The 13,180-nt window shown below is 40.3% G+C and overlaps 1 protein-coding gene across 1 annotated transcript in view; it reads left to right on the top strand.

Moving 5' to 3' along the window:
- Window positions 1-12,764, top strand: part of rnf213a (ring finger protein 213a) — a 33,484-nt gene extending 20,720 nt beyond the window's left edge. The window contains exons 29-67 of the mRNA XM_006791411.2: window positions 16-140; window positions 460-564; window positions 644-768; window positions 853-975; window positions 1,070-1,131; window positions 1,248-1,401; window positions 1,491-1,629; window positions 1,730-1,921; window positions 2,048-2,178; window positions 2,279-2,436; window positions 2,529-2,735; window positions 2,876-3,063; window positions 3,178-3,298; window positions 3,428-3,528; window positions 3,914-4,096; window positions 4,305-4,471; window positions 4,565-4,667; window positions 4,774-4,888; window positions 4,969-5,176; window positions 5,285-5,481; window positions 5,574-5,696; window positions 5,789-5,899; window positions 6,021-6,263; window positions 6,346-6,421; window positions 6,517-6,551; window positions 6,650-6,750; window positions 6,840-6,996; window positions 7,152-7,326; window positions 7,620-7,714; window positions 7,818-8,069; window positions 9,395-9,527; window positions 9,873-9,956; window positions 10,036-10,216; window positions 10,468-10,669; window positions 10,764-10,841; window positions 10,958-11,155; window positions 11,360-11,449; window positions 11,564-11,742; window positions 11,833-12,764. Of these exons, the coding sequence (XP_006791474.2) occupies window positions 16-140; window positions 460-564; window positions 644-768; window positions 853-975; window positions 1,070-1,131; window positions 1,248-1,401; window positions 1,491-1,629; window positions 1,730-1,921; window positions 2,048-2,178; window positions 2,279-2,436; window positions 2,529-2,735; window positions 2,876-3,063; window positions 3,178-3,298; window positions 3,428-3,528; window positions 3,914-4,096; window positions 4,305-4,471; window positions 4,565-4,667; window positions 4,774-4,888; window positions 4,969-5,176; window positions 5,285-5,481; window positions 5,574-5,696; window positions 5,789-5,899; window positions 6,021-6,263; window positions 6,346-6,421; window positions 6,517-6,551; window positions 6,650-6,750; window positions 6,840-6,996; window positions 7,152-7,326; window positions 7,620-7,714; window positions 7,818-8,069; window positions 9,395-9,527; window positions 9,873-9,956; window positions 10,036-10,216; window positions 10,468-10,669; window positions 10,764-10,841; window positions 10,958-11,155; window positions 11,360-11,449; window positions 11,564-11,742; window positions 11,833-11,989 (5,574 nt within the window). The 3' untranslated portion in view covers window positions 11,990-12,764. The remainder of the gene's footprint in view (window positions 1-15; window positions 141-459; window positions 565-643; window positions 769-852; window positions 976-1,069; window positions 1,132-1,247; window positions 1,402-1,490; window positions 1,630-1,729; window positions 1,922-2,047; window positions 2,179-2,278; window positions 2,437-2,528; window positions 2,736-2,875; window positions 3,064-3,177; window positions 3,299-3,427; window positions 3,529-3,913; window positions 4,097-4,304; window positions 4,472-4,564; window positions 4,668-4,773; window positions 4,889-4,968; window positions 5,177-5,284; window positions 5,482-5,573; window positions 5,697-5,788; window positions 5,900-6,020; window positions 6,264-6,345; window positions 6,422-6,516; window positions 6,552-6,649; window positions 6,751-6,839; window positions 6,997-7,151; window positions 7,327-7,619; window positions 7,715-7,817; window positions 8,070-9,394; window positions 9,528-9,872; window positions 9,957-10,035; window positions 10,217-10,467; window positions 10,670-10,763; window positions 10,842-10,957; window positions 11,156-11,359; window positions 11,450-11,563; window positions 11,743-11,832) is intronic.
- Window positions 12,765-13,180: the final 416 nt, after the last annotated feature.

Here is a 13,180-nt window from a genome sequence, read left to right as displayed (position 1 = left end):
AATTTTACACTTCAGGTGACAACATTCTCCAGACTTTTGACTGCTTTTGACCTCGAACCATTGGAGAGGATGTTGCACAGTGTTGAGCTTCTTTCACTCCAACAGTTTGACACAGAGCACTCCTTCTTGAAGAAGATAAGGTTTGTTTATCTAGGGAATGTATAATTTTACTCTTTTTTTACATTCACACAATAAAGTACAATAGAAGCTGTGAAACACGTCCTAGTAAGAACAGTGATAGACTAGTTGTAATATCTAGTAATGTAAACATATTACTAACTAATGAGACATATCCCTTTGTTACTGAATTTAAAGATTATTGTGATTGTTTTAATCTATTGGCACATTTTGACATTTACATTTTTAGAATATGTTTAGAAGCAAATGTTGCATGAGAATAACTGACTATGATCTTGAGATGTGTTACAGTGTACATACCAAGTCCTTCTTGTCTTGTAGGAACTTCCTCACAGCTGAGAATAAAAGCAGCAGCAACAGGGTCCTCATCGTCCAGAGTGATTTTGATGAAGCCAGTCTCAGCGCCAACCTCATTGCATCTGCAAAGTAGGTCGAACACTTTTTTTTTGTGGGCTTTTAGATACCGTGTGGTTTGGCCATATTAACTTTTAATGTTCATTTCCAGATATTCATCGATTAATGAAATCAATAAGATAACCCAGGAGAACACAGGTAGAAAGGTGTTTGTGTACTTCATCACCAGACTGCCAAGAATGGAAGGAGGGACTTCTTACATTGGCTTTCATGGCGGTAAGGCTTATACACCATGGACTATATTTTTTATTATGTAGTGTAAAGAGTGGACAATAAGCTGAGACATGTTAATATTCACAGGCCCCTGGAGATCAGTTCATATTGATGACCTCAGACGCTCTAAAGACATTGTTTCCGACATCAAAACTTTGCAAAACATGACAATCAGTCAAATGTTTGAAACAAAGGCACCTCAGGCTGAAGGTTAGTTAATGATAAATCATTTATATAAAATTATGTCCATATATATTGTTCACTTTACAGTATTGTGTATTAAATTACAAAATTTTTGTTAAAGCCATGGAGACTGATGACATGTACTCTGAGATTGAACAGCAGGAAACTGTGCAGGAGGAAAATGTAAGTCTATAAATCCCGGCATGGTCATCACATTGTTTTCTTACATGAATGACATGTTATTTTATTGGGGATTAATCTTAACACTAGATTTTAACTAGTGTGTTCCTCTTCTGCAGACCTGGGAAAGTGTTGTGGACACTACAGCATTGCTGAGGAGCTGTGTGCAGAGTGCAGTAGCCATGCTGAGGGACCAGGTGGAAAGTGGCCTCCGCAGTACTCGGAGAGTAGAGATCCTTCTGGCACTCCTGAGTGACAATGACGAAATAACAGGTACTAACAAAACTTTTTTCAGTACTTGTTGTTGCTTTTACTTGTTTTTTGCTTTTGCTAATGCTAATTATTCTATCTGTATTTGTCAGGTGAATTCCTACAAGTGGTGAAGCGGCATCTTCACTCATTGTTGGTGACTCACGACGGCAACACTTTCTCATCCAAGAGCAACTGGGTCCTCAAGGAGGCCTCAAACATCGATGCCTTGCAAGAAGGAGGCACCTTTAGGTGAGTGGTTCGGTCTTGTGTAATATGCAGTTTAATATACAGTATTATCCTATATTTATTTGAAAACCACTGTAAACTTTTTTTTCTCCATTCATGACAGACACACCTTATGGAAGCGTGTTCAGGCTGTGATCGTCCCCCTCTTGGCGCATCTAGTTTCGCTCATAGACCGTGACCAAAACATGGACCTCCTGCTTGATACCCGCTGTGGTGAATCTGTTAAGAAGCTGTGGTTAGATATCTTTGGCAATGAAAAGCTGCTGGAAATCTCACATCTAACACTAGACCGCACGTAAGTGTTGTTAATAATGTAATTATTGTGCATGTAATAATGTGTAATAATAGTTTTGTTTAAAAAAGTACATTCTTGTACCTAAAGATGTCTGATGTTCACTTTGCTTTTTTAAACTGCTTACAGTTCTGAGACGAGAACCATCCTTGTACAGCACTACATTGCCCAAGATAAGAACATGAGCTGCAGCATGCCATTCAGCTGGAGGATTAAGGACTACCTGGAAGAGCTCTGGGTTCATGCACTTCAACATGAAGGTAGTGGTTTGTTTTAGCCACTATATAATTTATATAGTGATGTTGTGTTTTTGGTTTGTTAGTTTGTTTTGTTTTTACATTAAATACATATGTCTTCCAGGGCAAACTCAGAAAGAGTTTGTTAAGTTCTTTTGGAAGACACCGCTCGGCCGCTACATAGCGAAAGCAGACCCAGAGATGCAGGTTGAGTTTTTCCAGCGCTACCTTCAGGATTTCATCTCCATGACAATGAATGTCACTTCTCCGGAAGATCTTCAGGTTTTTTGTTTTGTTTTTATTTTGTTTTTCATTTGATGTTGGCGAGATTGTGTGTGACAGTATATACTAATGCATGTTATTTATTTTTCTAGCTCCTCTGTGGTGCTTTGAATTCTTGTGTTAACGAACTGCGGTTGCAGCTCAGTGACACTGAAGCGGTGATGTCTCTTCCGTGGGTCCATGCTGCATATCATGAGTTCAAAAACCGGCTCCAGAACCTCTGCAGAGTGATGTGCATTGTACCTCAGTTGACCCAAAAACTCCTGATGAATCCTAATGCCAGAGACGGGATTGAACTGGTAATCCTTTTTTACATAGTGTTTTTATTTTCTGTTTCTTTGAAGGATTTTTAATTTCTCATCAACAGTCTTCTATTTTTTTTAAATTTTGTTTTGGTTTTGTAATTATTTCTTTTTGGTTTTGTTCTCCTGTCTTCAAGGTACTCGATGTGTATGCTGGGTTTGCGTGTGTGGAGTACCTGGAGCCCACAGACTTGAACACAGATGCCCGAAGACAAGCCTGGCTCAGGCAGGTGAAAAAAATCCAGGTTGCTATTGAGTTAATCTGCTCAGAGGACAGCGTGAGACATTATGGAGAGAGAAGCAAGACAATCGCCAAGAGAGTCCAGTAAGTAAAGCTTAAGGAAAAAATGTCCAAATCATCACAAGTCTGAGGTTTTTAGTTTGTCTTTAGGTAACCACTTGAGCTGCATTGAAAGGTTATTTGTTTTATGACTTTTAGAGCTGGATGGAATCGGATATTTTCTCTGTCTCTGTTTGTGGAGCACATGTTGTTGGGAATAGAGGAGCTGGAGAAGAAACTGTCTCCTTTAGTTTTGGAGAACACTGGGCGGCTTGGCCAGGTGGGTCTGGGTTCTTTGTATTAATTTTTTTTTAACAGTACTGATAATTACCATAAAGCGTTCTTCACGATAACCACAGTCTTTTCTTCACCCATAATAAACATGCATTGCCTCTGCTCTCCCTTCAAGATACTGGAAAAAAACTCAGACCTCAAAACTCAGGAGACGTTCGAGGCAGTAATTCGTGTTCTCAAAATCTGCAAAGATGGAGCCATTGAACGCATCTTCAGGTAAACATCAATTTTTATACATGTTGCGTGTTAACAGAATCTCTCATCCTGTACTTTAGCGCTTCTGGGCACATTTAGCATTGTGTTTGGTTGCTTTAAGAAGGCTGTAGAAGGTACGAATGAATTGAAATCAAAGTTTAATGGCCAAAAATTAGCATTTTTTTTTTCTTGCTGGGAGCTAAGATACTATTTTTAACAATTTATTGTTATATTGATCTATTTTAGCATCTAGGGGCTTAGAATATAGAAGGAAGCACTGCAGGAGGAGGGCTGTCTAATTTCAGTTTCATATCATAGCTTTAAATAGTAATATTTCACTACCGAACATCAGAATTTATAATTGTTTGTAAATGTTATAATTGTTTTTTGTTTTTGTTCCCCCCAGGTTTGGTCTTACACTGTGCCCAGTGTGTATGGGAGACCCCCAGGACCCGCTCTGCCTGCCATGTGAACACATCTACTGTGTAGCCTGTATCAAAATGTGGTTGGTGCCCGGACAGATGTACTGTCCTCTCTGCATGCAGCCAGTTAACGATGACTTCCCCTTGGTTCCCTCAGATGATATAAGGTTGGTAACTATATGTGAATAAGGCCAACCTCCCATGTGTAATGAACAAAGATATCATTCAATTCTTCCCACACAATACAAACTTTTTTGATCTGCCTTTTGCTGCTGTTTAGTTATGTTGCGTTTAAGTACCTTGTTTTTGATTAGATGTCTTAAAGCACATCACAAAACACATCTGTGTGACTTTTGTAAATCTTCTTTCATGTAGGATTCCCATCAAACAACACGCCCAGTTCAGGAACAAGTGCAATGCTTTCTTCATAGACCTGGTGTCGACTGTGTGTTTCAAGGACAACTCTCCACCCTGCTCAGCTGTCATTCTTCATTTGCTGTCATTTCTCATGGTGGAGCCCAGCGCTGTCCCAATTCTGAGAGGTACTCTATTACTTTCTTTCCACCATGTATGTGAAACACATCCATGTGCAACTATATGTTTTGTTAGTTCTAAATAGATTTATGTATTTTTAGGCAATAAGCAGATTTTGACAAAGGCGCTTTCTCCGTTTGACGACTCTGTGGATAAAAATCCGGTGGTGCGGTCAGTAGTGCTCAAACTTCTTCTGAAGTACAGGTGAGGTCCCTTTTTTTTCCTCCCTTTTTTTGGTTATTGCATGAGGTCTTATTATGTCTAAGCGGTGCAGTTTCTAATTTGTGTTTAACCTTGACTTTTTTTCAAGCTTTGATAATGTTAAAAAGTACCTGCAGCAGCATCTGACAGCAGTTGAGCGGAGCAACATCTTGGAGGAGATGGATAAAACAGAGCTCTACACCTTGTACATTAACTGCTTGGAGGTATGCGCTAACACACAAGCTACATGTGGATTTGATTGTGGATTTTATTAAAATGCCTTTTTAAATGTTTATTTTTCTAGGATTCCATGTTTGAAAGGATGCAGTTCAGGTCCATTGCAGACCAGCAGGCATGTCTGCAGAATGAAAGCGCCTTCTTGACTGATTTCTTGCAGTCTCATGATCAGCTTTCTGAAACGGCTACTGTAGAGTACCTGCAGCAGGTGGCCAGAGTGCGTATGGACCTGGATATGGCAGTGAGCATGTTTGTGGAAAAACTGAGAGCTCCAGGTGCGTATTTTTAATGAGTTACACACTCTTATTGTGTGTCATACTCCTGCCATGTGTCAGGAATGTTCTCCTTTTTACAAACATTACTTTGATTTTATTTGATACCAGGATCTCGAGAAGTTGGCCAGAATGGAAGCACAGCTTTCTTGAACAGCGTCATAGACTTGTGTGGGCGGAGTGGAAATGACTGGTATCGGGTCTATTTGATCCGTAAGATGTGCAGTCAGTTTGGAGTAGAGTTTGTCAAGAAGCTCCTCAAATCGGATCAAATGAGTTGGATCTTTCCTAAGGAAATTCAGCAAAAGGTTCGCTTAACAACCGTTTGATTTTCAGCTTATAAAGAATATAAAATCAAAGTTTTATTCAAAATAATTAATTTTCATTTCACTCTACCCAGGATGAAGAAGTCACACCAATAGATCAGTATCTCGTGTGTGGGGACGATTACAAGACCATCAGAAATGCTGTTGCAAAAGTAGTTATGGAAGCCAAACTGGATGGACTGGATGAGGCTTGCGATGTAATGTTGCATCGTTTTCGTGGTGGAAATTCAGAATGAGGAATCTAAATTTGTATGCATAATGGTGTGGGTCTTTTGCTTTGTCTTTATAGCGGTGCAAATGCCCACCACAGTGGAAAACAGTTTATCTTCTCCTGGCATTGTATCGAGAAGTCACCACTCTCTACAGAGAAACCAATGCGAGCTTCCATCCCAAGCCTGAAGTAGGTTTTCTAATTTAGTTACGCTAAATAAAATAACATCATCTTATCTTATTTTAAGTTATAGTTTTCAGTTTGTCTTCATTCAGTATTTAAGTATTTGTGTGTATATTTTTACCAATAGCAAGTCGAGGCCCTGATGAGCTACATCGAGAAATCAAAATTCCTTCCCAGCCCGCAGGTGAAGGAATTTGCCCTGTCTCTGGTAACCAACCAGATTGGGCCCTTGGCTCTTCGCTGCGGGGTCTCTGGTGCCCAGTGTGTGTCGGTGGACTTGGCTGTTCACTTAGCTGCTGTCTTGCTCTGTGGAAACCAAGGGATCTTAGCTCCACTGAAACAGCTAGCTATGACACCTGCAAACATGCAGGTATGTATAATCGCTGTTGTAAGTGATCAAAACCTGGGTATATTTTTAAAAATAAATATATGGAATGCATCTGTTGGTACAGGCGGCTTTCTTGCCCACCATGCCGGAGGACATGTTAGCAGTGGCTCAACAAGCTATGGGTCACTTGCAGTGGTATCGTAAGTATTATTAAAAAGACAAAAAACCTCTAATGTGATGATATGAGGTGATGTGTTAAACACCTTTGTCGTATTGTTTTATACTTTTAACACAGACTGTCCAAATGGTCACCCCTGCACCATTGGTGAGGTATGTTAGCTTCAGTTGGATTCATAATCCATTTTTAAAAAGTCTATTTTTGCTGGTATCCCTTTCATATTTATTTGAAACTCTTTCTATTCCTCTAGTGTGGCCAGCCCATGCAAAGAAGTCATTGTGTAGATTGTGGTGTAGAGATTGGAGGGAGTGACCACAAACCTGTGCAAGGATTTCATATTGTGCAAGTCCAGTAAGTGGCCTACCGAATTCAAGTGGAAAGAGGAAAGCAGCAAAATAAACGTATTCATCAGTATTTATTTGTTCATTGTCTGCTGACAGAGGTGACCGCACTCAAACAGGCCACGTCCTCGGCAACCCCGGACGTAGAGACAATCCAGACATGCTGGACACCAAGAGTATTTCTCCCGTTCCCTTTACCATCATTCGCATGCTCACTCACATGGCCATGCTGCTTGGTTCCTGCAGCCAACCACAGGTAACACAAACAGAACTGAGTTTTTGAAAGTGCTGTTTTTCAGCAACCACAAATTATCCAAGTAATCTCCATCAAGATAATGTTAAAAGCCTGTTTATAATCCACTGTTTGTAGTAAGAAAGGTGGAGAGTCATCCGCTTTTGTTTTCCTTCTAGTCTATTTCTGCCATTATCAAACCTCAAGTCCAAGACGCAGGACAGTTTCTACTCGCTCATCTGAGAAAGGACATGAAACACCTCATCAGAAGTCTGGGTAAGGGGACAGACGACACAATCAGCACCGTTCACCTGGTCATCAACAGCCTCCTGGAGACACACCAGCAGCAAAGATGTAAGTAAAAGCTACACTAATACTGCAGCTCTCTACAAATATAAGATACCAGTGAAGTCCTGTGTGAATAATTACGGAAGCATTTTGATAACAAGGCTCAAACAATCCGATTGGACTTTGAATAGTTGTCCAGTATAGTCCAGCATAGAAGAGAGAAAGTGTGCTCTCTAGAGGCCACAAATTTGAGCTTTTAAGTCAATATATGGATTTCTGGCTTAAAGATATCTATAGATTTGTAAAGACTGAGAATAGTCATAGTAAAAGATTTTTTAATAGTCTTGATCTCCTTTCAGGGCCTGTTCAGTATGACAATCTTCTCTCGACCAAAGAAGCACGAAACGGCTGGGAAATTGAAATGAGCGCTGCCATTATCACACCACATCTGAAGGTACTCAAAGTTTTACTCCTTTTTTCCCCAGAACAGTACAACTTGCCTCATATGTTTATACAAGATCTATGCATAACATAACATGTCACCTGCTCTTCCACAGCACTTGGATAGACAGCTAATGGAAGTGAACACATTTATCCGGGCTGACTCTCGTATCTCTGCCAGTCCAATTATGAAGCTAATTTTTGGAGATCCTCAGCTCTTCTTGGCTTCACTTCCTCCAAAATCTCTGATCCATGTTTCTGCCGTGTGGAGCTGCCGGGAGAAGGTGTCTCTGTTGAGCCTCACTCACATCGTGGAGCAAAATGATGGCAAAGACACCTTGCCGGTCCTCTGGAGATTCCTCCATAGGGTGAGAAAATTACAACATCAAATGCATTTGTAATGTTGAAGAAAGGAAAAAAAAATAATCTGTCGGTGATCCTCCTACATTGTGTCATCGACTGCATTGGGTTTAATCTAGTGATCTGCGGATCGATCCTGAAATATCGGTTCCTCCGATACCAATCATTTATGTTCTAGAATCAATTCTCACATTAAAATATCGATATTTTAGTAATTTAGAGTAAATTTGTAGTTTATCATTAACAGGAACACAGTGGAAAGAAACGGATTGTCTACATTCAAAGGAACTACTTCCTAGTCATGTGCGAAATACGGCTGTATAAATGTCTCGCAGCCCCACTCACAACAATGGCTGAGCGTAACTGGAGTCATGTGCGGACTTATTTTACCTCCACAAACAGCTGAGACGTGGTTTGCGGTACATGTGGCAAAAAAGTGCTCCAAGAGTGAGGTGTTGTGGCCATACTAGGGAGACATTCAAAAAGGCTGTTGGAGGGGGGGGGAGGAGATAAATACATTTTACAGGGTTTATTTATTGGATAAAATACGTTAAATGTCACCGTTATTATTGGCCGGCCCGGAAACAGTGGGGGTGTCCAAATTCAGAGGCTGCTTCCACCTGAGGACCCGGTCTCGGGAGGGTTGGCATGTATGGTTGTGGCAACATCACTAACCTTATCAAACACCTCAGAGTAAATCATATCACAGAATATGACGAGCGTATGTTGAGACGAACTGAAGAGGAGGAGAGGGACAGGTGACGTCTCTCACGGAGTCCTTTAGTGCTGCAGGCAGGCAAGGTGTTCAAATAGCGCACAACTTCAGTTTCTTTTATTTCTATATGATGAACTCTGCATTATTAAGTGATAAGAACAAGTAATCTGATGTCCTGTAATCATTGTGACGCTAGAATTTGAGATGCAATAAATAAAATACGTTTTTGTACAAAGTATCGGTATCGGATCAGTATCGTCGATACCACCCTGAATATTACTTGGTATCGGATCGGAAAGAAAATCAGTGGTATCGCACATCACTAGTTTAATCTGTTTCAGAGCTTTTAATCCATATCCGTCAGTATAGTTTCTGTACTTTTTGTAAGTGCGTTATTTTTTTGTTTTGTTTCCATGGATCCTGTATTTATTTTCTTTTTTTCTTTTTTTGCCAAAAAAAGGCTATATTGAAAAAAAAACATAAATAACATATACAAATAAGCAGCTCTTACAAGACAAAGTTTAACCACAGTTTCCCAAAGAGTACGTAACAGGAATTTATCTGAAAACACTACTACTATCATTATTATTATTAATATTACTGATGATTTATTTTTAGGAAGCAGAAATCCGACTGGTGAAGCACCTTCCTGAAATCCTGGCACTCCAGAGGGATCTAGTGAAGAAGTTTCTGAACATCACTGAGCTAACGGAAGGCAGCATCGCTGAATTTCTCCGCAATCAGAAAGCAGGTATTGACTTAACTGTCTACATCAGTGCTTCTCAGCCTTTTCAACTACGTGACTCATGCACAAGAGATACAAAGTTCCATGCAACTCCTAATTACCTCTGTTCTCGGAAATGTCATTGTTAAATAGCTGGCAGAATGCAATTTAAGAACCTGCCTGCCAAGGAGTGAGTTGTTTTAACCTGGACGGAGACAATGATTGATTATTCATAAAGAGGAAAATCTCTTCCACACGTGAACGCCGCTGATGTTGATGTTCTAATTTTCTGTACCGTGTGAACTGCCGGTCTCCTGCGCGGCTGACATCTTTACACTAGGGATTAATTATTTGATTTTTTCTTGTATGCAGTTTCGCTCAAAACCTGGTACGAAAAACACATCAGAATCTTCCTGGCAACCTGGAATCAGCTCAGAGTATCGCTGGCAACCAATGGTAAGCAACCAGCAGTACTGTTACACCAGCGCTGACCTGTCCAACGTCTCGTTCTAACGTCATTTTAAAATGTTTTCAGGTGAGATTAAGATCCCGGCTGAGTTCTGCCAGAATGACCTGGACCTCAACAGTGACTTCAGGGTGCTGTTGCCACGGCGACACGGCCCAGGCCTGTGCTCTACAGCTCTCGTCAGCTACCTAATTGCGCTGCACAATGACATTATATACTGTGTGGACAAGCACACTGGAGAGGAGACCAGGTGGGGGCGCTCATGCCACATTTTTCCCACTTGCGTATGCTTTGGCTTTCAGAAGACTGTGTCTGAAGTTGTTCTACACTTCATACGGCATGTTAGCAAAAATTATAAGATATAGATGGATTAAAATAACATTATGATATCTCAATTATAGCTGGAAAGAGCTGAAGACTGAAAAGAGAGTCAGAGTAGTAGAATCCTAAAATATAGAGACACTGTCTCCTGGGTAAACTTTCTATTTATTCCTCTCTCAGCTACAAAGTAAGCCCTGCAGATCTGACTGACCTGCATGTGATTCGTTACGAGCTGGAGAGGGATGTGATGCCGCTGGTTCTGTCCAACACCCAGTACAGCATCGAGCGGGGCCAGGAGACCCTTCACGAGTATGACTTGCCTAAGATCGAGCAGCAGATCATCTCACGCTTCCTGCTGGGCAAGCCTCTCATCACTCTCAATGTGAGCCAATGAGAATCAGGAGCAAAGCAGCTTTGCTGACGATTCAAAGCACAGTTTGTTAATGCACAGTTTCCCCCTCTTTGTTCTTCCACAGGGCCTTCCTACTCTAGTGAATAGACACGATCGCAACTACGAGATTATCCTCAAGGTCATAAAAGAAAAAGTCAAACAAGTAAGTTGTGATAGGTAGTAACATGCTGGGATTTAGCATTTATTTATCAGAGATTACAAATTGTATATACTGTACATGCTTCTGATGATAACAGCCATTATGATGTATGCCAACAGGAGCCTCTTCAGACTCTCACTCTCTTTGCTGTGGCTGGAGAGCTCCACTCCTACAGTGAGGTGTGTGACGCTTTGTCAATGCTGGAAGTGGCCCTTGGTTTCCTTGCAATGACTGGGGGAGAGCCTCATATGCAGCTGTCCTCCTACCTGGAGGAGGTGCTGCAGATGGGAAACCAGATGGCTCAGCACATCCTCAAGGTTGGCCTATCTGAGACTATTTTATACTGTTGCTCTTTCTTTCTGACTACTATGTGGATACTGTTTATACAGAACAGAAATGTGCCAAGTGTGCTTTAAGAAACTTAATTTTGTTGCTAGTTAGGAGCATTGAGTTTAAGATCTGGCAAGATCTTAATTACTTTATGTTCTCTATGCCTCACGTTCACATTGTTTTGCCCACAGGCCTTTGGCATGTGTTGCCTTAAACACTGTGTGGCACTGTGGCAGCTGCTGGCCTCACTTAAATCAGAAAACATGCTGCGCCTCAAGAGGGTAAGCATCACAGACACAGAGGTGTATTATTCTATGCATAGATGTGATCTAGTACAGAGGTCTCAGTAGTTATTATTATCAATATGCCTATACATGTTTTTTTGTGTTCATCAGGATCCGTTTGTAGGAGTTTCAGAGAAGTACAAACAGGCCCTGGGTGAGGACGAGCACAGGCTGCTCATTGGTTTCTTCTCTAAAAACAGCGCTGACACTTTCCTCCTGGAGATGCACGAGTTCCTGGTGCTGTGCCTCAAAAAGCCAAATGCAACTGATACCTTCAGGCCTGGCTGGGGGTAAAAATTCATGTTTATTCATTGTGTTGTCATATGCATTACTCTAGCAGTGGCAGATTTGATTCAAATTGCTTGTTTCATCTTTTAAAGCTTGAAAGACACGCTGGGGTCTTACATGGAGCGCAAAGACATGGACATTCCCGGCGATGTGGAAGAGCTCTTCCCAGAAGAGATCCTCCTGTCCCATTACGTCGAAGCATGGAAGTTTATCGTAGCCTTCAAGCAGGAGCGCGGACAGAGACAATAAGAACAAGATTTAAGCTTTATTCCTTTTTTTCATTCCGTATGCGATGTCATGAAAATCCCTCAGATCATGTTTACATCTTGAAATGACAGTATTCATTTGTCATGTAATTACACGTATAAAGAGAAGACGTGCCTTTGACAGAGCACTAGCTTCATAGAATAAGACACATTTTACAGCTTGTCTATATGATAATGTGAGCTTTTTTTCACTTAATGATCTCTTCTTGGATTGTATCACTTTCTATTTTCTTTGATGTTATCTCTGCAGCTGCAGTTTAAGTCTGCTTACTTGCACTTTACATTTAATGTGAATTTAAAAAAAAAGTTAATTTACTCAGGTGAAAAAAAATGGATTAAATTGAGGAAGGTAAAATCAGACTTATCTAAATCACGTTTTCAGGAACAAGCTGACTTTTTTACTGAAGTCATCAGTCACATTTTGTCATTTAATTTTCTGGGTTTCTTTTGTAACGTTTGCTTCCTATACAGAACATCTACTTGCCCTTCTTTCACTTTAAGCTTTTCATTGTGATGTCAACTTTTTCCATTCATTTTCTTCGAGTTGTTATTACTAATTAGTATATTTACTGAGTTCAATTCACTTTTCCTATTGTTTCCATTCTCCTCTTAGTAATTTTTGTATGTGGGATCTGTAATATAAACAGCTTCCAGCAAACCTTTAATGATGCCTACATTTGATTTTTATGTTTCTTTTGTTTACACAGAGGTTGTAGGCCAAAAACATACACGTGTCAAATATAACCTCCTTTTCAACACACTGTCTCAGTTCTTACTCACTCTAGCTTCCTAACTTGTTTTGTTATTTGTTACACAGTACTGTGCAGATGTTTTGAGCCACCCTTCAACTCTTTATGTTTTGCTTGGAAATGAGAAATGGCTACAATTTAATGAAATATGTGCAAAAATACATGGAAATACAGCATATAAGGGAAAAAAATCAGATTTTGTACAAGCTTGAATGTCAATATTTGGTATGACCAGTTTTATTCTTCAGCACAGCCTGAACTCTCGTAGGTAAGCTTTCTTGTAATTTCTTTAATTAGTCTACAAGAATAGTTTTCAGGCTTTTTGAAGTATATTTAAAGCTAATTTTTGGATGTTGTTTGCCTTTTGTTCTCTATCACTTGCTGCTTCAATAATGTTGAGGACCTGGTACTGGAGAGGCCAATCC

The sequence above is a fragment of the Neolamprologus brichardi genome, chromosome 4 (genome assembly GCF_056152115.1).
Source record: "Neolamprologus brichardi isolate AB-2024 chromosome 4, ASM5615211v1, whole genome shotgun sequence".
NCBI lineage: Eukaryota > Metazoa > Chordata > Actinopteri > Cichliformes > Cichlidae > Neolamprologus > Neolamprologus brichardi.
Note: the sequence above shows the minus strand (reverse complement) of the source record. Positions and strands in the feature narration are given on the sequence as shown.